The sequence below is a fragment of the Anomaloglossus baeobatrachus genome, chromosome 8 (assembly GCF_048569485.1).
Source record: "Anomaloglossus baeobatrachus isolate aAnoBae1 chromosome 8, aAnoBae1.hap1, whole genome shotgun sequence".
NCBI classification, from domain to species: domain Eukaryota; kingdom Metazoa; phylum Chordata; class Amphibia; order Anura; family Aromobatidae; genus Anomaloglossus; species Anomaloglossus baeobatrachus.
In genome coordinates, this window is record NC_134360.1 from 8,973,828 (window position 1) to 8,998,848 (window position 25,021).

General features: G+C 50.4%; 1 protein-coding gene across 1 annotated transcript in view; it reads right to left on the bottom strand.

Annotated features, from left to right (window-relative positions):
* The window catches only part of FAM120A (family with sequence similarity 120 member A), a 138,280-nt gene that overhangs the window by 48,487 nt on the left and 64,772 nt on the right, over positions 1–25,021 (bottom strand). The window contains exons 4-7 of the mRNA XM_075321280.1: positions 22,600–22,728; positions 22,237–22,330; positions 20,968–20,999; positions 8,683–8,960 (exon numbers count right to left, since the gene is read on the bottom strand). Coding sequence (XP_075177395.1) covers positions 8,683–8,960; positions 20,968–20,999; positions 22,237–22,330; positions 22,600–22,728 — 533 coding nt within the window. The remainder of the gene's footprint in view (positions 1–8,682; positions 8,961–20,967; positions 21,000–22,236; positions 22,331–22,599; positions 22,729–25,021) is intronic.

Below are 25,021 nucleotides of genomic sequence, written 5' to 3' on the forward strand. Positions count from 1 at the left end.
AGTGACAAACCCTTTTCCAATCCGGACTGAAGAAAGGACAGAAAAGTGGGCAAGGCAAATGGCCAGGGAGAAAAACCCTGAGCAGAGCACCACGACAGGAATATTTTCCACGTCCTGTGGTAGATCTTGGCGGACGTTGGTTTCCTAGCCTGTCTCATAGTGGCAATGACCTCTTGAGATAACCCTGAAGACGCTAAGATCCAGGACTCAATGGCCACACAGTCAGGTTGAGGGCCGCAGAATTCAGATGGAAAAACGGCCCTTGAGACAGCAAGTCTGGTCGGTCTGGTAGTGCCCACGGTTGGCCGACCGTGAGATGCCACAGATCCGGGTACCATGACCTCCTCGGCCAGTCTGGAGCGACGAGGATGGCGCGGCGGCAGTCTGCCCTGATCTTGCGTAACACTCTGGGCAACAGTGCCAGCGGAGGAAACACATAAGGGAGTTGAAACTGCGACCAATCCTGAACTAAGGAGTCTGCCGCCAGAGCTCTGTGATCGTGAGAACGTGCCATGAATGCCGTGACCTTGTTGTTGTGCCGGGACGCCATTAGGTCGACGTCCGGCATCCCCCAGCGGCAACAGATCTCCTGAAACACGTCCGGGTGAAGGGACCATTCCCCTGCGTCCATGCCCTGGCGACTGAGAAAATCTGCTTCCCAGTTTGCCACGCCCGGGATGTGAACTGCGGATATGGTGGAGGCCGTGGCTTCCACCCACATCAAAATCCGCCGGACTTCCTGGAAGGCTTGCCGACTGCGTGTTCCTCCTTGGTGGTTGATGTAAGCCACCGCTGTGGAGTTGTCCGACTGAATTCGGATCTGCTTGCCTTCCAGCCACTGCTGGAACGCTTTTAGGGCCAGATACACTGCCCTGATCTCCAGAACATTGATCTGAAGTGAGGACTCTTGCAGAGTCCACGTACCCTGAGCCCTGTGGTGGAGAAAAACTGCTCCCCACCCTGACAGACTCGCGTCCGTCGTGACCACCGCCCAGGATGGGGGTAGGAAGGATTTCCCCTTCGATAACGAAGTGGGAAGAAGCCACCACCGAAGGGAAGCTTTGGTTGCCTGAGAGAGGGAAACGTTCCTGTCGAGGGACGTCGGCTTCCTGTCCCATTTGCGTAGGATGTCCCATTGAAGAGGACGCAGGTGAAACTGCGCGAAAGGGACTGCCTCCATTGCTGCCACCATCTTCCCCAGGAAGTGCATGAGGCGCCTCAAGGGGTGTGACTGACCTTGAAGGAGGGATTGCACCCCCGTCTGTAGTGAATGCTGCTTGTTCAGCGGAAGCTTCACTATCGCTGAGAGGGTATGAAACTCCATGCCAAGGTATGTCAGCGATTGGGCCGGTGTCAGATTTGACTTTGGAAAATTGATGATCCACCCGAAACTCTGGAGAGTCTCCAGAGTAGCGTTGAGGCTGTGCTGGCATGCCTCTTGAGAGGGTGCCTTGACCAGCAGATCGTCTAAGTAAGGGATCACCGAGTGACCCTGAGAGTGGAGGACCGCTACTACTGTAGCCATGACCTTGGTGAAAACCCGTGGGGCTGTCGCCAGGCCGAACGGCAGTGCCACGAACTGAAGGTGTTCGTCTCCTATGGCGAAGCGCAGGAAGCGCTGATGCTCTGGAGCAATCGGTACGTGGAGATAAGCAACTTTGATATCGATCGATGCAAGGAAATCTCCTTGGGACATTGAGGCGATGACGGAGCGGAGGGATTCCATCCGGAACCGCCTGGTCTTTACGTGTTTGTTGAGCAGTTTTAGGTCCAGGACCGGACGGAAAGACCCGTCCTTCTTTGGAACCACAAACAGGTTGGAGTAAAAACCGTGACCCTGTTGCTGAAGAGGAACAGGGACCACCACTCCTTCTGCCTTCAGAGTGCCCAGCGCCTGCAGAAGAGCATCGGCTCGCTCGGGAGGCGGAGATGTTCTGAAGAATCGAGTCGGAGGACGAGAGCTGAACTCTATCCTGTAACCGTGAGACAGAATGTCTCTCACCCAACGGTCTTTTACCTGTGGCAGCCAGGTGTCGCAAAAGCAGGAGAGCCTGCCACCGACCGAGGATGCGGTGTGAGGAGGCCGTAAGTCATGAGGAAGCCGCCTTGGTAGCGGCACCTCCGGCGGTCTTTTTAGGGCGTGACTTAGACCGCCATGAATCGGAGTTCCTCTGATCCTTCTGAGGCCTTTTGAACGAGGAGAATCGGGACTTGCCCGCACCCCGAAAGGACCGAAACCTCGACTGTCCCCTCCTCTGTTGGGGTATGTTTGGTTTGGCCTGGGGTAAGGATGTTTCCTTTCCCTTGGATTGTTTGATGATTTCATCCAATCTCTCACCAAACAAACGGTCGCCAGAAAATGGCAAACCGGTTAAGCACTTTTTGGAAGCCGAATCTGCCTTCCATTCCCGCAGCCACAAGGCCCTGCGTATTGCCACCGAATTGTCGGCTGCAACCGCCGTACGGCTCGCAGAGTCCAGGACAGCATTAATAGCGTAGGACGCAAATGCCGACGTTTGAGAGGTTATGGACGCCACTTGCGGCGCAGACGTACGTGTGAGTGCGTCAATTTGCGCTTGACCCGCTGAGATAGCTTGGAGTGCCCATACGGCTGCGAATGCTGGAGCAAAAGACGCGCCGATAGCTTCATAGATGGATTTCAACCAGAGCTCCATCTGTCTGTCAGTGGCATCCTTGAGAGAAGCCCCATCTTCAACTGCAACTATGGATCTAGCCGCCAGTCTGGAGATTGGAGGATCCACCTTGGGACATGGCTGCCGGCGTCCTGAGGAGAGGAGGGGGCCGTGGGCGTGCCCTAGAAAGTGCGGGAATCTGGTGCCCCACTGTGCACAGTGAGGGGGGTGGAGTATGCAGAGCATGTTCCAGCCCTCAGTGCTGATGTCCTGTACAGCGTCCCGCCCTTCCCCTGACTGGCAGGCCTGGGGGCGGGAAAAGAATGAGACTAGGCCGCAAAAGCCGGGGACTAAAGTTATAAGCGCGGCCGCCGTATAAGCGCGGTCGGCGCGGTAGTCCCCGGCGTACTAACAGTCCCAGCCGCGCCGAAGAGTAAACATGGCAGTGGCGGTCAGCGCGGTAGTCCCCAGTAAACTAACACACCCAGCCACGCTGCAGTGTGTGATGGCACAAGCGCGGTCAGCGCTGCGGTCCCCGGCGCACTAACACACCCAGCAATGCTGGAGTGTTTCTGTGCGCGGTCCCCACGGGGACACAGAGTACCTGAAAGTAGCAGGGCCATGTCCCTGACGATACTCGGCTCCTTATCCAGCAGAGTCCCAAGGAGCTGTGGATGGAGCACGGTCTCAGTGCCTGGAGACCGATTAGGATCCCACTTCACCCAGAGCCCTAAAGGGGATGGGGAAGGAAAACAGCATGTGGGCTCCAGCCTCCATACCCGCAATGGATACCTCAACCTTAACAACACCGCCGACAAGAGTGGGGTGAGAAGGGAGCATGCTGGGGGCCCTGTTAAGGGCCCTCTTTTCTTCCATCCGACATACTCAGCAGCTGCTGCTGACTAAGCTGTGGAGCTGTGCGTGCATGTCTGCCTCCATCGCACAAAGCATAAAAACTGAGGAGCCCGTGGGATCACGGGGGGTGTATAGGCAGAAGGGGAGGGGCTTTACACTTTTAGTGTAATACTTTGTGTGGCCTCCGGAGGCATAGCTATATACCCAATTGTCTGGGTCTCCCAATGGAGCGACAAAGAAAAGCTGTTTTTTCCAGAAACAGCGCCAACCCTGTCCCCAGGCTCGGTCTGGTATTGCAGCTCTGCTACACTGGAGTGCAATCAGTTTTAAAAATTGAGCTAAGAGCATAAAGGAAAAATAACACAAAGAATAATTATAATTTAATCATCTGATATCCTGACTTACAGTCAGTCTCTGGCCCCCGCGATCAAGTGATCACACAAGCGTCACCTCGGAGGCCAGCGATTCGCTATAGTGCCGTAGTCACGTGAACAATGCAGGTAAGATCATATCTTCAGGAATACCTGCAGCACCAGAACAATGGCGCAGCGGGCGACTAGACAGGCCAGCAATGTTTATTTTATTATATCCACTTACTTCCTGTTCTCAGCCCGTTTTTTTATTTTTCTTGGGCTGTGTGCACACGCTGCACTTTTTTTCTTGCAGATTTAATATCAAATCTGCAAGGGAAAACAAATCCCAGCGAAGTCTATGAGAATCCTGAAATGCTGTGCACACGTTGCAGAAAAAAACTGCAACAAAGAATTGACGTCAATTGTTTGTGTTTTTTCCAATCACAATACATAAAAAGATGCATTAAAAAAAAAAAAAGCCTAAAAAAACTGCAGCAAAAAAATTGCATTTTTTCTGCAGCATTTTTCCAGTGGAGATGCAGTTTTTGGTGCAGAAAAGCTGCACCCAAATCTGCAACGTGGGAATATACCCTTAGGTTATGTGCACACGTGCAGGATTAGCAGCAAAACCATCTGCTACAAATTGTAATATGCCGGCTTCAAAAAAATATGCTGCGTAAAATTCGCACTTTTGCTGCAAGTTTGTTGGAAAAAAATACTCAACATGTGCCAAAGATAAAAAAAAAAAAAATCTAATTTTGCTTGTACTGTAAAAATGCTGCTTTTTCTGCATGAAAAAATGAATACCAAAAAGCCCTTAAGAACCCACAGAGATTAAAATAAAAGAAGGTAGTAACCAATTCATAATAAAATTATATTTTTAATTAAGCCGTTAAAAACAACATGTATATAATATTTACAGAAAAAAGTGCAAGACTTGATCAAGTTCCCAAAAAGTCAGCAGCGGTTTATCAGGTTATAAAGTGCTTAGTGCAATGACCAACTATGTATTAATAATGGCTAGTTATATATAACAAAGTGCAATAATAATGTTTTAGCAGTAAATAGTTATATATAAATTGAAATGTAAGCAAAAGGTATTTCCCGGGCTTGACATAATGTCCAATAGATAAAGAGTGATATAATATGTAAAATTGATAAGGTATATGCTATACCCCCGACGCGCATTTCAAGCGATGTCTTCCTCCTGAGCGTCCCTGAGGAAGACTTCGCTTGAAACACACGTCGGGGTATGGCGACACGCAGGACTTTTGACCATTTCTAAGGATTGAAATACCTTTTGCTTACATTTCAATCTATATATATAATTGCCTTATTCTGTCTGTCTTGCTCCAAAATTGTGTCCTTACGGTGACACAAAGCTGATTGGCCGCTGGGCTCGCCATGGCCCCGCCCCCCGCACGGATTGGCCGCTCGCCCAGGCTGCGCCCCCACACGGATTGGCCGGCCGCTCGCCCAGGCTCCGCCCCCCCACCCTGCAGGCATTGGCAACTCGGCCACGCCCCGCCCCCCTCACGCAATGCATGCTAGCTCTGGCCCCGCCCCCCCACGCATTCCCCGAACCGACACGGTCACGGAGTCACGACTCCCAGGTGAGTACTGTACCCCCGGGAGCCCACATCAGCGTACGCCACCAAACCAGCCGACCCATACCCTCGCATTGCTGGGGCTGGCCGGCGTATGCTGGTGTGGGCTCCCGTGCGAGCGGGGGACGAGATAAGCTGGTAACCATGGTAGCATAGTTACCAGCGCATCAAGGTCCTGCAGCGGCGGAACATACACACACGCACACACATAACAGCACACACACACACACACACACACATCAGATCACACTCGCTCTCACACACACATCACATCGCATCCACATACTCACAACATCCTGGGATATCGCTTGCTTCTCGGCGGCGATACTGTGCTGTGAGCTTCCAGGACCTGCCGGAGGATCCCATGGCCAGAAGCATGTGGTAGCTCCGGATGTTGTGAGTGTGAGCGCGTATGTGCAATATCGTCAATGTGTGTGTGCGTGAGTGTATGCGATCGGATCTGTGAGTGTCGGCAGAGGAGCACGGTGTGCTGGAGGAGGCTGGGATGGGGAGGCTGAGAGAAGAGAGGCTGATGCTGGGAGGAGAGAGGCTGATGCTGGGAGGAGAGAGGCTGATGCTGGGAGGAGAGAGGCTGATGCTGGGAGGAGAGAGGCTGATGCTGGGAGGAGAGAGGCTGATGCTGGGAGGAGAGAGGCTGATGCTGGGAGGAGAGAGGCTGATGCTGGGAGGAGAGAGGCTGATGCTGGGAGGAGAGAGGCTGATGCTGGGAGGAGAGAGGCTGATGCTGGGAGGAGAGAGGCTGATGCTGGGAGGAGAAAGGCTGATGCTGGGAGGAGAAAGGCTGATGCTGGGAGGAGAGAGGCTGATGCTGGGAGGAGAGAGGCTGATGCTGGGAGGAGAGAGGCTGATGCTGGGAGGAGAGAGGCTGATGCTGGGAGGAGAGAGGCTGATGCTGGGAGGAGAGAGGCTGATGCTGGGAGGAGAGAGGCTGATGCTGGGAGGAGAGAGGCTGATGCTGGGAGGAGAGAGGCTGATGCTGGGAGGAGAGAGGCTGATGCTGGGAGGAGAGAGGCTGATGCTGGGAGGAGAGAGGCTGATGCTGGGAGGAGAGAGGCTGATGCTGGGAGGAGAGAGGCTGATGCTGGGAGGAGAGAGGCTGATGCTGGGAGGAGAGAGGCTGATGCTGGGAGGAGAGAGGCTGATGCTGGGGGAGGATGAGGCTGGGGTTGGCTGGGAGGAGAGAGGCTGATGCTAGGGACAGAAAAGGCTGATGCTTGGAGGAGAGAGGCTGATGCTGGGGACAGAAAAGGCTGATGCTGGGGACAGAGAGGCTGATGCTGGGGACAGAGAGGCTGATGCTGGGAGGAGAGAGGCTGATGCTGGGAGGAGAGAGGCTGATGCTGGGAGGAGAGGCTGATGCTGGGAGGAGAGAGGCTGATGCTGCGGGCAGAGAGGCTGATGCTGCGGGCAGAGAGGCTGATGCTGCGGGCAGAGAGGCTGATGCTGCGGGCAGAGAGGCTGATGCTGCGGGCAGAGAGGCTGATGCTGCGGGCAGAGAGGCTGATGCTGCGGGCAGAGAGGCTGATGCTGCGGGCAGAGAGGCTGATGCTGCGGGCAGAGAGGCTGATGCTGCGGGCAGAGAGGCTGATGCTGGTGCAGCATGGGGGATGGAGCACGATGGGGGGTGCGCAGCATGGGGGATGGAGCACGTTTGGGAGTGCGCAGCATGGCGGATGGAGCACGTTTCGGAGTGCGCAGCATGGCGGATGGAGCACGTTTGGGAGTGCGCAGCATGGCGGATGGAGCACGTTTGGGAGTGTGCAGCATGGCGGATGGAGCACGTTTGGGAGTGTGCAGCATGGCGGATGGAGCACGTTTGGGAGTGCGCAGCATGGCGGATGGAGCACGTTTGGGAGTGCGCTGCATGGTGGATGGAGCACGTTTGGGAGTGCGCAGCATGGCGGATGGAGCACATTTGGGAGTGCGCAGCATGGGGGATGCAGCACGATGGGGAGTGCGGAGTATGGCGGATGGAGCACGTTTGGGAGTGCGCAGCATGGCGGATGGACCACGTTTGGGAGTGCGCAGCATGGCGATGGAGCACGTTTGGGAGTGCGCATCATGGCGGATGGAGCACGTTTGGGAGTGCGCAGCATGGCGGATGGAGCACGTTTGGGAGTGCGCAGCATGGGAGATGGAGCACGATGGGGGGTGCGCAGCATGGCGGATGGAGCACGTTTGGGAGTGCGCTGCATGGGGGATGGAGCACGATGGGGAGTGCGCTGCATGGGGGATGGAGCACGATGGGAAGTGCACACCTCCCCCCAACGCGCGCACTGCACAACACACCACGCACACACACACACTGGGAACCACAAACAACTGCCCTACACAGACACCCACAAACAACGCTGCACACACACAACACCCAACACACAAACACCGCGGCACACACACATTGCACAAAACATACCTCCCCCAAAACACACCACACACACACAGCGCTCCACAAACAACGCAACACATACAACACCGCTCTCACCCCCCGTCACACCCAGACAACACCCAGAACATGTACAGCGCCTACACAAACACTTGGTAACTACACACAACAATATATATATATATATATATATATATATATATATATATATATATATATATATATATATATATATATATATATATATATATATATATATATATATATATATATATATAACAAAAATCATACATGAACTACACAATACGTAAATTCTAGAATACCCGATGCGTAGAATCGGGCCACCTTCTAGTTTATATATAACTATATATGCACTTTGTTATATATAACTAGTCATTATTAACACATAGTTGGTCATTGCACTAAGCACTTTATAACCTGATAAACTGCTGCTAAATTTTTGGGAACTTGATCCAGTCTTGAACTTTTTCCTATAAATATTATATACATGTTTTTAATGGCTTAAATAAAAATATAATTTTATTATGAATTGGTCACTATGCCCTTTTTTCGAATCTCTGTGGGATCTTATTAAGGGCTTTTTGATAGTCATGATTATTCAATGGTGGCATTATACGGAATATTTTGATGGTTTATGGTTTATCATGTGGAAAAAATGCAGCAAAATGCAAGGTGTGCGCTTGGCCTTACTGGAGTAGAAGCCGCACACGCAAACACCAGCCACCAGCACGTGGAATAGGAACCATTAGTTTCTGCTGTAAGTGATTGTAAGAGGTGACTGGTGGAGAGTTGTGGATGAAGACACTCACTTGGAGGCTCCTCCGCTGCCGTCGTCGTTGTCGGAGGAGGATGATGATGGTGGGAAGTAAGCAGAGTCCACGTGGTTTGGGCTCCCGCTCTGCGCTGGGTTGATGGGGGACGACCGCTCGTACAGGGGGGTATGCTTGCCTTCGTGAGGAATGTTACTGTAATTGTTCTGCTCACATACACTTTTGCTTGTTGGACTGATGGCGGCCGGAGAGTCGGAGAGGTTGTACGGATATGGACCTTTATGAGGAGCTCCGCAAGGGACGGACATTTGTGGTGCCTGAAAACACGGCAGAAGTTACACACATAGAAAGAATGCAATACAACAAAAAGAGTAAAGAACAAGGGGACGACAATGCTACCAAGATATCCGCTGCCAATTTCCACAAAATACTTGGATACCCCTACTTCACCCGATATCTATTAGGGACAGCGATTCCCAGCGGATTCTGTCCGGTGTTCTGTATTTGAAATAAATACATCGCTTGTTTGGTTGCTATTAAAGCGGTTAATGACGTATGCTGCACTGATACGACATACGATGGCTCCCTGCCCTTGATGCGGGCTCAGGAGCTGAGCCTGCATCTTTGCTGGCAGTTATCATCAGCTTCGCCTGTAGCTATTAAACTGAGACGTGCAGCTGACAATCTGTGAGTGGTGCGCTAATCTAACCGCCCATCGCAATCATGGGGTGCCATGACAGGCGGGTGTCTGCTGAAAACATGTCATGATGGTACGTCTATGGCTGGCAATCATACATTCATTTTTGCTATACTGTGGAGAAGCGATCAGACGATGGCAGGATCAAGTCCAAAACGGAAGTTTAAAAAGAAATATAAAAAAATAAAATATACAAGTTCAGTCACCCTCCTTTTTTACATTAAAAATAAAGAAATAAAAATATTTAAAAAATACACGTGGAATCGCTGCGTCCATAAAAATCCAATCAATCAAAAAGAAGGGAATTTTGTTTACTTACCGTAAATTCCTTTTCTTCTAGCTCCAATTGGGAGACCCAGACAATTGGGTGTATAGCTTCTGCCTCCGGAGGCCACACAAAGTATTACACTTTAAAAAGTGTAACCCCTCCCCTCTGCCTATACACCCTCCCGTGCATCACGGGCCCATCAGTTTTGGTGCCAAAGCAGGAAGGAGGAAACTTATAAATTGGTCTAAGGTAAATTCAATCCGAAGGATGTTCGGAGAACTGAAACCATGAACCAAAAGAACAATTCAACATGAACAACATGTGTACACAAAAGAACAACCAGCCCGAAGGGAACAGGGGCGGGTGCTGGGTCTCCCAATTGGAGCTAGAAGAAAAGGAATTTACGGTAAGTAAACAAAATTCCCTTCTTTGTCGCTCAATTGGGAGACCCAGACAATTGGGACGTCCAAAAGCAGTCCCTGGGTGGGTAAAAGAATACCTCGGTAAAAGAGCCGTAAAACGGCCCCTTCCTACAGGTGGGCAACCGCCGCCTGAAGGACTCGCCTACCTAGGCTGGCATCTGCCGAAGCGTAGGTATGCACTTGATAGTGTTTCGTGAAAGTGTGCAGACTCGACCAGGTAGCTGCCTGACACACCTGCTGAGCCGTAGCCCGGTGCCGCAATGCCCAGGACGCACCCACGGCTCTGGTAGAATGGGCTTTCAGCCCTGAAGGAACCGGAAGCCCAGAAGAGCGGTAGGCTTCCAGAATTGGTTCCTTGATCCACCGAGCCAAGGTTGACTTGGAAGCCTGCGACCCTTTACGCTGGCCAGCGACAAGGACAAAGAGCGCATCCGAGCGGCGCAGGGACGCCGTACGAGAAATGTAGAGTCTGAGTGCTCTCACCAGATCTAACAAATGCAAATCCTTTTCACATTGGTGAACTGGATGAGGACAAAAAGAAGGTAAGGAGATATCCTGATTGAGATGAAAAGGGGATACCACCTTCGGGAGAAATTCCGGAACCGGGCGCAGAACCACCTTGTCCTGGTGAAACACCAGGAAAGGGGCTTTGCATGACAGCGCTGCTAGCTCAGACACTCTCCGAAGTGAAGTGACTGCCACTAGGAAGACCACCTTCTGCGAAAGACGTGATAGAGAGACGTCCCGCAGCGGCTCAAAAGGTGGTTTTTGAAGAGCCCGTAGAACCATGTTGAGATCCCAGGGTTCCAGCGGACGCTTGTAAGGTGGGACTATGTGGCAAACTCCCTGCAGGAACGTGCGGACCTGCGGAAGCCTGGCTAGACGCTTTTGAAAAAACACAAAGAGCGCCGAGACTTGTCCCTTAAGGGAGCCGAGAGACAAACCCTTTTCCATTCCGGATTGAAGGAATGACAGAAAAGTGGGCAAGGCAAATGGCCAGGGAGTAAAACCCTGATCAGAGCACCAGGATAAGAAGATCCTCCACGCCCTGTGGTAGATCTTGGCGGACGTTGGTTTCCTGGCCTGTCTCATAGTGGCAATGACCTCTTGAGATAACCCTGAAGACGCTAGGATCCAGGACTCAATGGCCACACAGTCAGGTTGAGGGCCGCAGAATTCAGATGGAAAAATGGCCCTTGAGACAGCAAGTCTGGTCGGTCTGGTAGTGCCCACGGTTGGCCCACCGTGAGGTGCCACAGATCCGGGTACCACGACCTCCTCGGCCAGTCTGGAGCGACGAGGATGGCGCGGCGGCAGTCGGACCTGATCTTGCGTAACACTCTGGGCAGCATTGCCAGAGGAGGAAACACATAAGGTAGTCGAAACTGCGACCAATCCTGAACTAATGCGTCCGCCGCCAGAGCTCTGTGATCTTGAGACCGTGCCATGAATGCCGGGACTTTGTTGTTGTGCCTAGACGCCATGAGATCGACGTCCGGCGTTCCCCAGCGGCAACAGATCTCTTGAAACACGTCCGGGTGAAGAGACCATTCCCCTGCGTCCATGCCCTGGCGACTGAGAAAGTCTGCTTCCCAGTTTTCTACGCCCGGGATGTGAACTGCGGAGATGGTGGAGGCTGTGGCTTCCACCCACAGCAGAATCCGCCGAACCTCCTGGAAGGCTTGCCGACTGCGTGTGCCACCTTGGTGGTTGATGTATGCCACCGCCGTGGCGTCCGACTGAATTCGGATCTGCCTGCCTTCCAGCCACGGCTGGAACGCCTTTAGGGCTAGATACACTGCCCTTATCTCCAGAACATTGATCTGAAGGGAGGACTCTGGCTGAGTCCAGGTACCCTGAGCCCTGTGGTGGAGAAAGACCGCTCCCCACCCTGACAGACTCGCGTCCGTCGTGACCACAGCCCAGGATGGGGGCAGGAAGGATTTCCCCTTCGACAGAGAAGTGGGAAGAAGCCACCACTGAAGGGAGGCCTTGGCTGCCCGAGAAAGGGAGACGTTCCTGTTGAGGGACGTCGACTTCCTGTCCCATTTGCGGAGAATGTCCCATTGAAGTGGACGCAGATGAAACTGCGCAAAAGGAACTGCCTCCACTGCTGCCACCATCTTCCCTAGGAAGTGCATGAGGCGCCTCAAGGGATGCGACTGGGCTCGAAGGAGAGATTGCACCCCTGTTTGTAGTGAACGCTGTTTGTCCAGCGGAAGCTTCACTATCGCTGAGAGAGTATGAAACTCCATGCCGAGATATGTCAGTGATTGGGCCGGTGTCAATTTGACTTTGGGAAATTGATGATCTACCCGAATCTCTGGAGAGTCTCCAGAGCAATGTTCAGGCTGTGTTGGCATGCCCCCCGAGAGGGGGCCTTGACAAGCAGATCGTCTAAGTAAGGGATCATCGAGTGTCCCTGAGAGTGTAGGACTGCTACCACTGTTGCCATGACCTTGGTGAAGACCCGTGGGGCTGTCGCCAGGCCGAAAGGCAGTGCCACGAACTGAAGGTGTTCGTCCCCTATGGCGAAACGCAGGAAGCGCTGATGCTCTGGTGCAATCGGTACGTAGAGATAAGCATCCCTGATGTCGATTGATGCTAGGAAGTCTCCTTGGGACATTGAGGCGATGACGGAGCGGAGAGATTCCATCCGGAACCGCCTGGTTTTCACGTGTCTGTTGAGCAGTTTGAGGTCCAGAACGGGACGGAAAGATCCGTCCTTTTTTGGCACCACAAACAAGTTGGAGTAAAAACCGTGGCCCCATTGCTGAAGGGGAACAGGGATCACCACTCCCTCTGCCTTCAGAGTGCTCACCGCCTGAAGAAGAGCATCGGCTCGCTCGGGGGGCGGAGATGTTCTGAAGAAACGAGTCTGAGGACGAGAGCTGAACTCTATCCTGTAACCGTGAGACAGAATGTCTCTCACCCATCGGTCTTGGACATGTGGCAACCAGGCGTCGCAAAAGCGGGAGAGCCTGCCACCGACCGAGGATTTGGTTTGGGGAGGCCGAGAGTCATGAGGAGGCCGCTTTGGGAGCGGTTCCTCCAGCGGTCTTCTTAGGACGTGACTTAGACCGCCATGAATCGGAGTTCCTCTGACCCTTCTGTGGCCTGTTGGACGAGGAGAATTGAGATCTGGCTGAGGGCCGAAAGGACCGAAACCTCGATTGTACCTTCCGTTGTGGAGGTCTGTTTGGTTTGGACTGTGGTAAGGACGAGTCCTTTCCCTTGGATTGTTTAATGATTTCATCCAATCGCTCGCCAAACAGGCGGTCGCCAGAAAACGGCAACCCGGTTAAGAACTTTTTGGAAGCAGAGTCTGCCTTCCATTCACGTAGCCACATGGCCCTGCGGACTGCCACCGAATTGGCGGATGCTACCGCCGTACGGCTCGCAGAGTCCAGGACAGCATTCATGGCGTAGGACGCAAACGCCGACGCCTGAGAGGTTAAGGACACAACCTGCGGAGTAGAGGCACGTGTGACTGCATTAATCTCAGACTGACAAGCTGAGATAGCTTGGAGTGCCCATACGGCTGCGAATGCCGGAGCAAAAGACGCGCCGATAGCTTCATAGATGGATTTCATCAGGAGCTCTATCTGCCTGTCAGTGGCATCCTTGAGTGATGCACCATCTGCCACTGCAACTATGGATCTAGCCGCCAGTCTGGAGACTGGAGGATCCACCTTGGGACACTGAGCCCAACCCTTGACTACGTCAGGGGGGAAGGGATAACGTGTGTCATTAAGGCGCTTAGTAAAGCGCTTATCTGGAAAAGCTCGGTGTTTCTGGACTGTATCCCTGAAGTCGGAGTGATCAAGAAACCCACTCCGTGTACGTTTGGGAAACCTAAAACGGAATTTCTCCTGCTGAGAAGCTGACTCCTCAATCGGAGGAGCTGGAGGAGAAAGATCCAACACCTGATTGATGGACGCTATAAGGTCGTTTACTATGGCGTCCCCTTCAGGTGTATCAAGGTTGAGAGCGGTGTCAGGATCAGAGCCCTGATCTGCCCCATCCGCTTCATCCTCCAGAGAGTCCTCATGCTGAGACCCTGAACAGTGTGATGAAGTCGAGGGAAGCTCCCAGCGAGCCCGCTTAGCCGGTCTGGGACTGCGGTCCATGTCGGATTCCTCACCGTGGGACCTATGAGTCGCCCCAGGAGCACTTTGCTGCTCCAACCGAGGGGGGCCTGGGGTCAATGATTCAACTGTGCCCGGGGCCTGTGTTACCGGTCTGGACTGCAAAGCTTCTAGTATCTTAGCAGACCATTTATCAATAGACTCAGAAAGTTTGTCAGCGAATACTGCAATTTCTGTCCCTGTCACCTGGACAGTGGCAGCAGGTGGTTCCACCAGTGGCAGAGGCTCCGGCTGAGTGAGTGTCACAGGGGCCGAACATTGCACACAATGAGGGTAGGTGGAACCTGCAGGTAGCATAGCCGCACATGAGGTACAGGTTGCAAAATAAGCCTGTGCCTTGGCACCCTTGCTTTTTGCGGACGACATACTGTTGTCTCCTCTTAGAGCAATCAGAGAGGGTATATAGCCAAAGCAATAGTGCGGCCGTACAGAGTAAATGTATACAGTATAATCATATAAATATACACTTCGGCACCCAGGGGGCCAGCACCTAGTAACAGGTGCGGCTTACCGACCGCCTGCAGCGGTTGTGTGACCCCCAGATTCCCTGCCTGGGCCTCCCAGCGCTGTGGAGCTCCCCTCTGAAGTTCTCCAGCGTCAGAAGTGCTGATAGGAATGGCTGCCAGCGTTCTGAGAGGAGGAGGGGGCCGTGGGCGTGCCTCAGAAAGTGCGGGAATCTGGTGCCCCACGGTGCTCAGTGAGGGGGGAGGAGGATACTAAGTATGCTCCAGCCCTCAGCGCTGACGTCCAGTGCAGCGTCCCGCCCTTACCCCTGACTGGCAGGCCCGGGGGCGGGAGTATGCGGTACTAGGCCGCAAAAGCCGGGGAGTAAAGTTATAAGCGCGGCCGGCAAACAAGCGCGGTCAGCGCGGTAGTCCTGGCGCACCAACACACCCAGCAGCTGCTGCAGCGTCCATAACACAGGCGCTCTATGCGCCGTCCCCAAGGGGACACAGAGTACCTCAGAGGAGCAGGGCCTTGTCCCTGACGATACCCGGTCTCCTGTCCAGCAGATTCCCCCAGGGGCTGCGGAGGGAGCACGGTCCCACTGCCTGGTGACCGGTTAGGATCCCACTTCACCTAGAGCCCCTAAGGGATGGGGAAGGAAAACAGCATGTGGCTCCTGCCTATGTACCCGCAATGGGTACCTCAACCTTAACAGCACCGCCGACCAGAGTGGGGTGAGAAGGGAGCATGCTGGGGGCCCTCTTTTCTTCCATCCGATATAATCAGCAGCTGCTGCTGACTAAATTGTGGAGCTATGCGTGCATGTGTGCCTCCTTCGCACAAAGCATAAAAACTGAGGAGCCCGTGATGCACGGGGGGGTGTATAGGCAGAGGGGAGGGGTTACACTTTTAAGTGTAATACTTTGTGTGGCCTCCGGAGGCAGAAGCTATACACCCAATTGTCTGGGTCTCCCAATGGAGCGACAAAGAAAATACAATTAACTATCCCATCGGTAAATGCTGCATAAAAAACAAGAATTGCTGTTTTTCATCTGCAGCCAAGATTAAATGAGAGGCGACCAAAACATCGGATCTACCCCAAAATGGTATTAATAAAAAGATTGGTTCAGCACACAAAAGACACCCAAGCCCTCACACAGCCGCATCCATAGAAAAAAAATGAAGTTTACGGAAAAGGGCAACAAGCAAATTTTTATTTTTTTACCACTAAAATAAAAAAAAAAAAAAAAAAATGCATATTTGGTATTGCTGCTGTTACACTGATCCAGAGAATCATATCACAGGGTCATTTCTACAGTATAATAAATTATGTAAAAAATTTATTGCGCTTAGTTGGAAGGTTTTTTTTTTCCTGCTTTCCGGCATATCACATGATAAACTGGATGGTGTCAATCCAAAGTACAACACGTCATGGAAAAAAAATCTGTAATATGGCTATACTAGCAGAAAAATAAAAATAATAGTAATGAAAAAAAATAAAATAAAATTTATATATATATATATATATAATTTTATATTTTATGTATATATATATATATATATATATATATATATATATATATATATATATATATATATATATATATATATATATATATATATATATATATATATATAATCTGTATATATATATACACACACACACATACACACAGATGAAGGGAATTTTGTTTACTTACCGTAAATTCCTTTTCTTCTAGCTCCTATTGGGAGACCCAGACAATTGGGTGTATAGCTTCTGCCTCCGGAGGCCACACAAAGTATTACACTTTAAAAAGTGTAACCCCTCCCCTCTGCCTATACACCCTCCCGTGCATCACGGGCCCATCAGTTTTGGTGCCAAAGCAGGAAGGAGGAAACTTATAAATTGGTCTAAGGTAAATTCAATCCGAAGGATGTTCGGAGAACTGAACCATGAACCAAAAGAACAATTCAACATGAACAACATGTGTACACAAAAGAACAACAGCCCGAAGGGAACAGGGGCGGGTGCTGGGTCTCCCAATAGGAGCTAGAAGAAAAGGAATTTACGGTAAGTAAACAAAATTCCCTTCTTCTTTGTCGCTCCATTGGGAGACCCAGACAATTGGGACGTCCAAAAGCAGTCCCTGGGTGGGTAAAAGAATACCTCGATAAAAAGAGCCGAAAACGGCCCCCTCTTACAGGTGGGCAACCGCCGCCTGAAGGACTCGCCTACCTAGACTGGCATCTGCCGAAGCATAGGCATGCACCTGATAGTGTTTCGTGAAAGTGTGCAGACTAGACCAGGTAGCCGCCTGACACACCTGCTGAGCCGTAGCCTGGTGCCGCAATGCCCAGGACGCACCCACGGCTCTGGTAGAATGGGCTTTCAGCCCTGAAGGAACCGGAAGCCCAGAAGAACGGTAGGCTTCAAGAATCGGTTCCTTGATCCACCGATCCAAGGTTGACTTGGACGCCTGCGACCCTTTACGCTGGCCAGCGACAAGGACAAAGAGCGCATCTGAACGGCGCAGGGGCGCCGTGCGAGACACGTAGAGCCGGAGTGCTCTCACTAGATCTAACAAGTGCAAATCCTTTTCACATTGGTGAACTGGATGAGGGCAAAATGAAGGTAAGGAAATATCCTGATTGAGATGAAACGGGGATACCACCTTAGGGAGGAATTCCGGGACCGGACGCAGAACCACCTTATCCTGGTGAAAAACCAGGAAGGGGGCTTTGCATGACAACGCTGCTAGCTCCGACACTCTACGGAGCGATGTAACCGCCACTAGAAAAGCCACCTTCTGCAAAAGACGTGATAGAGAGACATCCCGCAGCGGCTCGAAGGGTGGTTTCTGAAGAGCCCTTAGCACTCTGTTAAGATCCCAAGGTTCCAGCGGCCGCTTGTAAGGTGGGACTATGTGGCAAACTCCCTGCAGGAACGTGCGGACCTGCGGAAGTCTGGCTAGACGCTTTTGAAAAAACACGGAAAGCGCCGAAACTTGTCCCTTGAGAGAGCCGAGAGACAAACCCTTGTCCATTCCGGATTGAAGGAAGGAAAGGAAGGTGGGTAAGGCAAATGGCCAGGGAGAAAAACCATTATCAGAGCACCAGGATAAGAAGATCCTCCAAGCCCTGTGATAGATCTTGGCGGACGTTGGTTTCCTGGCCTGTCTCATAGTGGCAATGACCTCTTGAGATAATCCTGAAGACGCTAGGATCCAGGACTCAATGGCCACACAGTCAGGTTGAGGGCCGCAGAATTCAGATGGAAAAATGGCCCTTGAGACAGCAAGTCTGGTCGGTCTGGGAGTGCCCACGGTTGACCCACCGTGAGGTGCCACAGATCCGGGTACCACGACCTCCTCGGCCAGTCTGGAGCGACGAGGATGGCGCGGCGGCAGTCGGACCTGATCTTGCGTAACACTCTGGGCAGCATCGCCAGAGGAGGAAACACATAAGGTAGTCGAAACTGCGACCAATCCTGAACTAATGCGTCCGCCGCCAGAGCTCTGTGATCTTGAGACCGTGCCATGAATGCCGGGACTTTGTTGTTGTGCCGAGACGCCATGAGATCGACGTCCGGCGTTCCCCAGCGGCAACAGATCTCTTGAAACACGTCCGGGATCTAGCCGCCAATCTAGAGACTGGCGGATCCACCTTGGGACATTGAGCCCAACCCTTAACTACGTCAGAGGGGAAGGGGTAACGTGTGTCATTAAGGCGCTTATTAAAGCGCTTGTCCGGAAATGCTCTGTGCTTCTGGACAGCATCTCTGAAGTTAGAGTGATCGAAAAACGCACTCCGTGTACGTTTGGGAAACCTAAACTGGTGCTTTTCCTGCTGCGAATCCGACTCCTCTATAAGTGGAGTTGGGGGAGAGAGATCTAGCACCTGGTTGATGGACGCTATAAGGTCATTTACTATGGCGTCCCCTTCAGGTGTATCAAGATTGAGAGCAACGTCAGGTTCAGAGCCCTGAGCTGCGACGTCCGCTTCATCCTCCAGAGAGTCATCAAGCTGAGACCCCGAACAGCGTGATGAAGTCGGGGAAGATTCCCAGCGAGCCCGCTTAGCCGGTCTGGGACTGCGGTCCGTGCTGGAGTCCTCCCCGTGAGACCTAGGGGCCACCCCGGGAGCACGCTGCGGCGCAGCCCGAGAGGGCCCTGGGGGCGATGATCCTACAGTGCCCGGGGCCTGTGTAAGGACCGGTCTGGACTGCAAGGCTTCTAGTATCTTAGCAGACCATCTGTCCATAGACTGAGCCATGGATTGTGAAAGCGACTCAGAGAGTTTCTCAGCCAAAACTGCAAACTCTGTCCCTGTCACCTGGATAGGGGCAGCCGGCGGTTCTACCTGAGCCGAGGGTCCCACCAGTGCCCGAGGCTCCGGCTGAGCTAGTTCAACAGGGGCCGAGCATTGCTCACAGTGAGGGTAGGTGGAACCTGCAGGTAACATAGCCGCACAAGAGGTACAGGTTGCAAAATAACCCTTTGCCTTAGCGCCCTTGCTCCTTGTGGACGACATGCTGTTGTCTCCTAGGAGAGTGATCACTGAGGGTACATAGCCAGCAAAAAACAATGCGGCCGAACAGAGAAAATGTATACAGATATCTCTATAAATATATACACTTCGGCACCCCAGGGGGACCAGCACCGGTGACCGGTGTGGCTTACCGACCGCCCAAGCGGTTGTGTGACCACCAGATTTCCTGCCTTGGGCCTCCCAGAGCTGCAGAGCTCGTTCCTGCAATCCTCCACCGGCAGAATGATGTAAAAATGGCTGCCGGAGCTCTCAGGGGAGGAGGGGGCCGTGGGCGGCGACTAATAAAGTGCGGGAATCTGGTGCCCCACAGTGATCAGTGAGGGGGGAGGAGGACACCTAAAGTATGCTCCAGCCCTCACTGTCGACGTCAAGTCGACCGTCCCGCCCTTACCCCTGACTGGCAGGCCCGGGGGCGGGAGTTATGGTACTAGGCCGCAAAAGCCGGGGACTAAATTTAATACCGCGGCCGACAAACAGGCCCGGTCGGCGCGGTAGTCCCGGCCGTCATAAAAATACAGCAGCCGCTGCGGTGTCAGTGACACGAGCGCTCCATACACCGTCCCCAAGGGGACACAGAGTACCTTCTGGACGCAGGGCCTGTCCCTGATGATATCAAGTCTCCTGTCCGGCAGATTCCCCCAGGGGCTGCGGAGGGAGCCCGGTCCCAGTGCCTGGATGACCGGATAGGATCCCACTTCTCCCAGCCTCTAAGGGATGGGGAAGGAAAACGGCATGTGGCTCCAGCCTTTGTACCCGCAATGGGTACCTCAACCTTAACAGCACCGCCGACTTAGTGGGGTGAGAAGGGAGCATGCCGGGGGCCCTGGGGCCCTCTTTTCTTCCATCCGATATAATCAGCAGCTGCTGCTGACTAAAATGTGGAGCTATGCGTGCATGTGTGCCTCCTTCAACACAAAGCATAAAACTGAGGAGCCCGTGATGCACGGGAGGGTGTATAGGCGGAGGGGAGGGGTTACACTTTTTAAAGTGTAATACTTTGTGTGGTCTCTGGAGGCAGAAGCTATACACCCAATTGTCTGGGTCTCCCAATGGAGCGACAAAGAAAAAAAAAAAAAAATATATATATATATATATATATATATATATATATATATATATATATATATATATATATATATATATATATATATATATATATATATATATATATATATATATATATATATATATATATATATATATATATATATATATATATACATACACGTACATATATATATTATAAAGTTTATGGTTCTAGAAATATAGAAGCACAAAAATGTAAAAAAAAAAAAAAGGTTTTTTTGCATGTATGGAGAAGGTTTAATGAGATATTTAAGGCCAACATGCATCATCAGCCCTGATTTGCAAGACCACTGTGGCTTCTATAACTATTGGGAGCATAAAAAGAGGACTCTGAGAACTGAGCATGTGCAGCCACTACTTCACCATACATGCTCAGTACGGCTCCTCTACAGTCCCCTGTGAAAACTGAGCATGTGCAGTCACTACTTCACTGCACATGCTCAGTTCGGCTCCTCTACAGTCCCGTGTGAGAACTGAGCATGTGCAGTCACTATTTCACTGCACATGCTCAGTACGGCTCCATGCACACAATGATTGTGGCCCCCTAGTTCAATGATCAGACATTTATCCTGTGGATAGGTGATATATTTGAAAATAATACATTTCATTTTGGATTTAGCCTCAATCTCTTATTCCTGTGATGGATGAATTTATTTATTCTGAAACCAAAAGTAAAAATGACCAAAATGGCGTCAGGCAGATTTACCTTTAGCGGGCCAGACATACCTGCATCATACCAGGACCTCTATTTGGTCTTCCTGTAAAGAGAAAAAAAACACTCCGTAAGTAAACCGCCAGTAAATACAATTCAGCTATATACTCTTACAGCCGAGCGTTTCCTCCTTCAGTGGCTGCAGCGTTCATTCTGCCATGACACTTCCATATTTTTTACTACTCGTTGGTCCAGGGGCCACATCTGTAGTCTATGGCGGCATGACAGGCTCCCCGGAGAGCCGCCTCTTGCCTCCAGTCATCCGCGGCTCTTCTTTTGATTAGCCGGCCTGGCGCAACATCATTGCAACATGACAATGTGACATTTCGCAAGGCCGGCTAACCAGAAGCAGAGCTGCGGATGACGGGAGGCAAGAGGCGGCTCTCATCCCGTTCACTGAGGTGGCCGCTGGATGAGGCCGGCAAATCGAATCTCCCACATCTAATTATTTTAATTGATAACTGAAGTTTATAGATACATGAAATTTGTGAAACTGTGTGGAGGCGTTCTACTGCGGGGAGGCGTTCTACTGCGGGGAGGCGTTCTACTGCGGGGAGGCGTTCTACTGCGGGGAGGCGTTCTACTGCGGGGAGGCGTTCTACTGCGGGGAGGCGTTCTACTGCGGGGAGGCGTTCTACTGCGGGGAGGCGTTCTACTGCGGGGAGGCGTTCTACTGCGGGGAGGCGTTCTACTGCGGGGAGGCGTTCTACTGCGGGGAGGCGTTCTACTGTGTGGAGGGCTGTGTGAGGACAGAATACTGTGTAATGGGCTGTGTAGGAGGCTATGTCGGGTCATAATACTGTGTAAGGGGCTGTGTGGGGACCTTATACTGTGTGGAGGGCTGTGTGGGGACAGAATATTGTGTAGGAGGATATGTCAGGTCATAATACTGTGTAAGGGGCGGTGTGGGGACGTTATACTGTGTGGAGGGTTGTATGGGGATATCATACTGTGTGGGGGACTTTGTGGAGACATTATATACAGCATGAGGGGATTTTTTGGGACATTATACAGCGTGTGGGGTCACCCTATACTGTGGGGGGGGGGGGGGGGGAGTTGTTGATCACAGTAGAAGGGCTGAATACCTGAATAGCAGACGTAAGTGATAAAATGAAAAGAAAACAACAATAATAATAATAATGCGCAGCATTACGTTTGTCCGGTTGGCTCGCTCTCCCCATTCCCCGTATTTCATGTGGCCCCTTGGAGATGTCACTTGCCCCCCGCCCTATAGGCATGAGGACCATTCTCCGGCGATGGAGCGCATGCGTTCTCACACTGACCGGGGTACGGCGCTGGGTACGGCAGGGGCTTGTTGGTGGCTCTGTAGTAAGCGACTGCTCTCTTGAAACGGGAAACTTTGTCATCTGTTCTTGACTGAAAAACAGAATTAGCCATAAATAATTGTGGTAAAATCACCAAACACCGGACGATTCCCCAATACAAGTCCACAGCCGATCATGACACCGCAGCGCCATTTCCTACCGCCAATCACAGACACCCCATTACCGCAGCCGTGAGGTGCCATCTTTAATAATGGATTTGCAGACAAACCCGCCTGTGACGTCACATCTGCAATGTGCGGCCATGATCTGCACTAGTGTCACAATGGCCGCCTGAATGTGGACGGACGGGAATTTATTCACCTGTGAATGCTGGAAAACATCAGTGGAGATCGAGTCCAAATCATTTGTATCCTTAATATTACGGACGTAGTCGGCAACCGCTTTGATAACGACGTCACACGGGGGTAACACCAGCTGGTGGGCACGGACCTAAAGGAGGAAAAGGGCGTTCAGTACTAGGCCTATATATCAGAATATTACATATAATCACTCATCAACTCAACAGTAATCACAGAATATTGGAGGTTATTTTGGACTTTATTGATTGGACATTTTCGGATTTTTTAACAGGTAAGAATATTTAATCGTCTTGTGATCAGTTACATTGTGGCAGATCTCTTAGGTATTGTTACAGTGTATAGAGTAGACGCATCATTGTGTATGTATAATATAGATAGATATACACACTGTGTATTAAACAAAACAGTCAGCAAAAGCCGATGGGTACAAGACGTAATGCTGGGAAACTCGTCTGTATACCTTGGTTATACATAAGCACCACAAAACATCCCCGAGGTTTGGAGCTGGATCGTCACGAAGACTCAGACGTCCTGAAGAATTGCAGACATTACTGTTTATTGACCCGCGGCCTATTGTATTCCAATTCAATTACATCCGGTACACGATGTATGCGCCTGTAAACAAGCACCGCATCTGTCACCGGCATTCAGGAAATAATGACAATCGCAGAAACCAAAAAGCATCTGCCCGGGTCATCAGCGTGCGCTGCCGTCAGGAGAACGACCTCCGATGGTGTCCTCAGAGCGAAATGTACCGGAGGCGGCAGGAAACCTGCGCTCAGAGGGCGTCAGCGCCTCAATATTCAGACCGTCAATAATGAAGGATACATGATGGATTAGATTGTCTGCAAGTCTAATTTGATTGATCTGATTTTATTTATATTGTGTAGAACAACACAGAAGACCACACTAATCTGCGTATCGGGTGCAAAAATGGAGCCTGGAGGATCGGAATTTGGAATACATATGGCTCCAAAATGTGGAGTTATGGCATCTCGGCAAACACACATATATACAATATTAGCGCGGGTTTGTGGGGGATCTTTCATGTGAATGCGTGTTCTGAAGCAGATCATGATAACACCTTTATTTTGCATGCAAGCAAACAAAAAAAAAAAAAAAATTTTTTTCATTAATATATTGGATCCGATTTTAAGCCATCTCTTCTCCATGTGTCAGTTTTTACCATCAATGTGGCATCCGAAAAAAAAAACCAAAAAACGTTCCAAGTTCATGATCACACGTTGCATTTTTCCTCGCAGCACTTTACTGTTGCAGCAAAGGGGATGACATTTCTGAACAGTCATGCACACATGACTTTCATTGCAAAATTTAAGAAATTTCAAATCTGCAGTATGTAAATGTTTTCAACGTTTTCACTCAATCTAAAGAATGGGTGAAAAGTTCACACTCAAATGCAGTTAAAATAAAAAAATTAATGCAGTGTTTTTTAAGCCAAGAAAAAGAAAGGTCTGCAGCAAATCCTTAACATGTGCACATAGCCTTAAACAGTAAAAAAACAGAAGCACTCTGATGACCCATTCACTCCGTGTGTATTTTGGATCCACAAATTAAATAATAATAAATAATAAATAATAATAATAATAATAATAATAAATAATAAAAAAAGAACAGGTCTCTTTAGCTTTTGTGCACAATCCATTTGCAAAACAAAACTGGACAATTTTTCAGTTAATAAATTGACATACCAGTACTATGACAACCTCACTCAGACTGTTTTGTTATACACGCCCTTGGAGAAAGCCACAGCGAAACGCGTCAGGGTGTTATTGGTAAGGCCGTTCTAATATGTAGCACTGTGATATTTTTCCAGCAGCCATTTTTGATACCTTTTTGTCAATTTTTCCTATATCACGCTTTATTATAAGTTTCCTGTTATTTATCATTAATTATATTGTTATAAGTATCCATTTGCCTATGTAATACCATCTTTTTACAGTTGCTACCCCATTAGCCTGTGTCATTTCTTTGTGAATTTTTGTTTTTTTTGTGACCTTATTTTCGACATTGGACATTGTCATAATTTATTGATGTCATAAATCACAGTTTGTCACTACGACTATTAATATATGATATACTTTTGATACTGAATGTTGACAAACTGATGTCTTTATAGTGCCATGGGGCACATGTGATTGGCGTATCTTTCACATTCTCTGCTGTACTGTCTATTTTTTAAACTATTTTTAACAATAAAGATGATTTTGCAATAAATGTGTTTGTTTTTTTTCTGGGTAGCATTTGTAGGTTTAGAATTTCCACTGTATCATTACCTGGCTAAATATAATTTGTTTAGACTGGCTTTACTTTTTGAGTGGTGGTCAAACTTGTAGGTTTATTGACTAAACCAGACATGTGAAGGTTCATACAGACTATAGTGAGTATGTGTTCAGAGAGCAGTC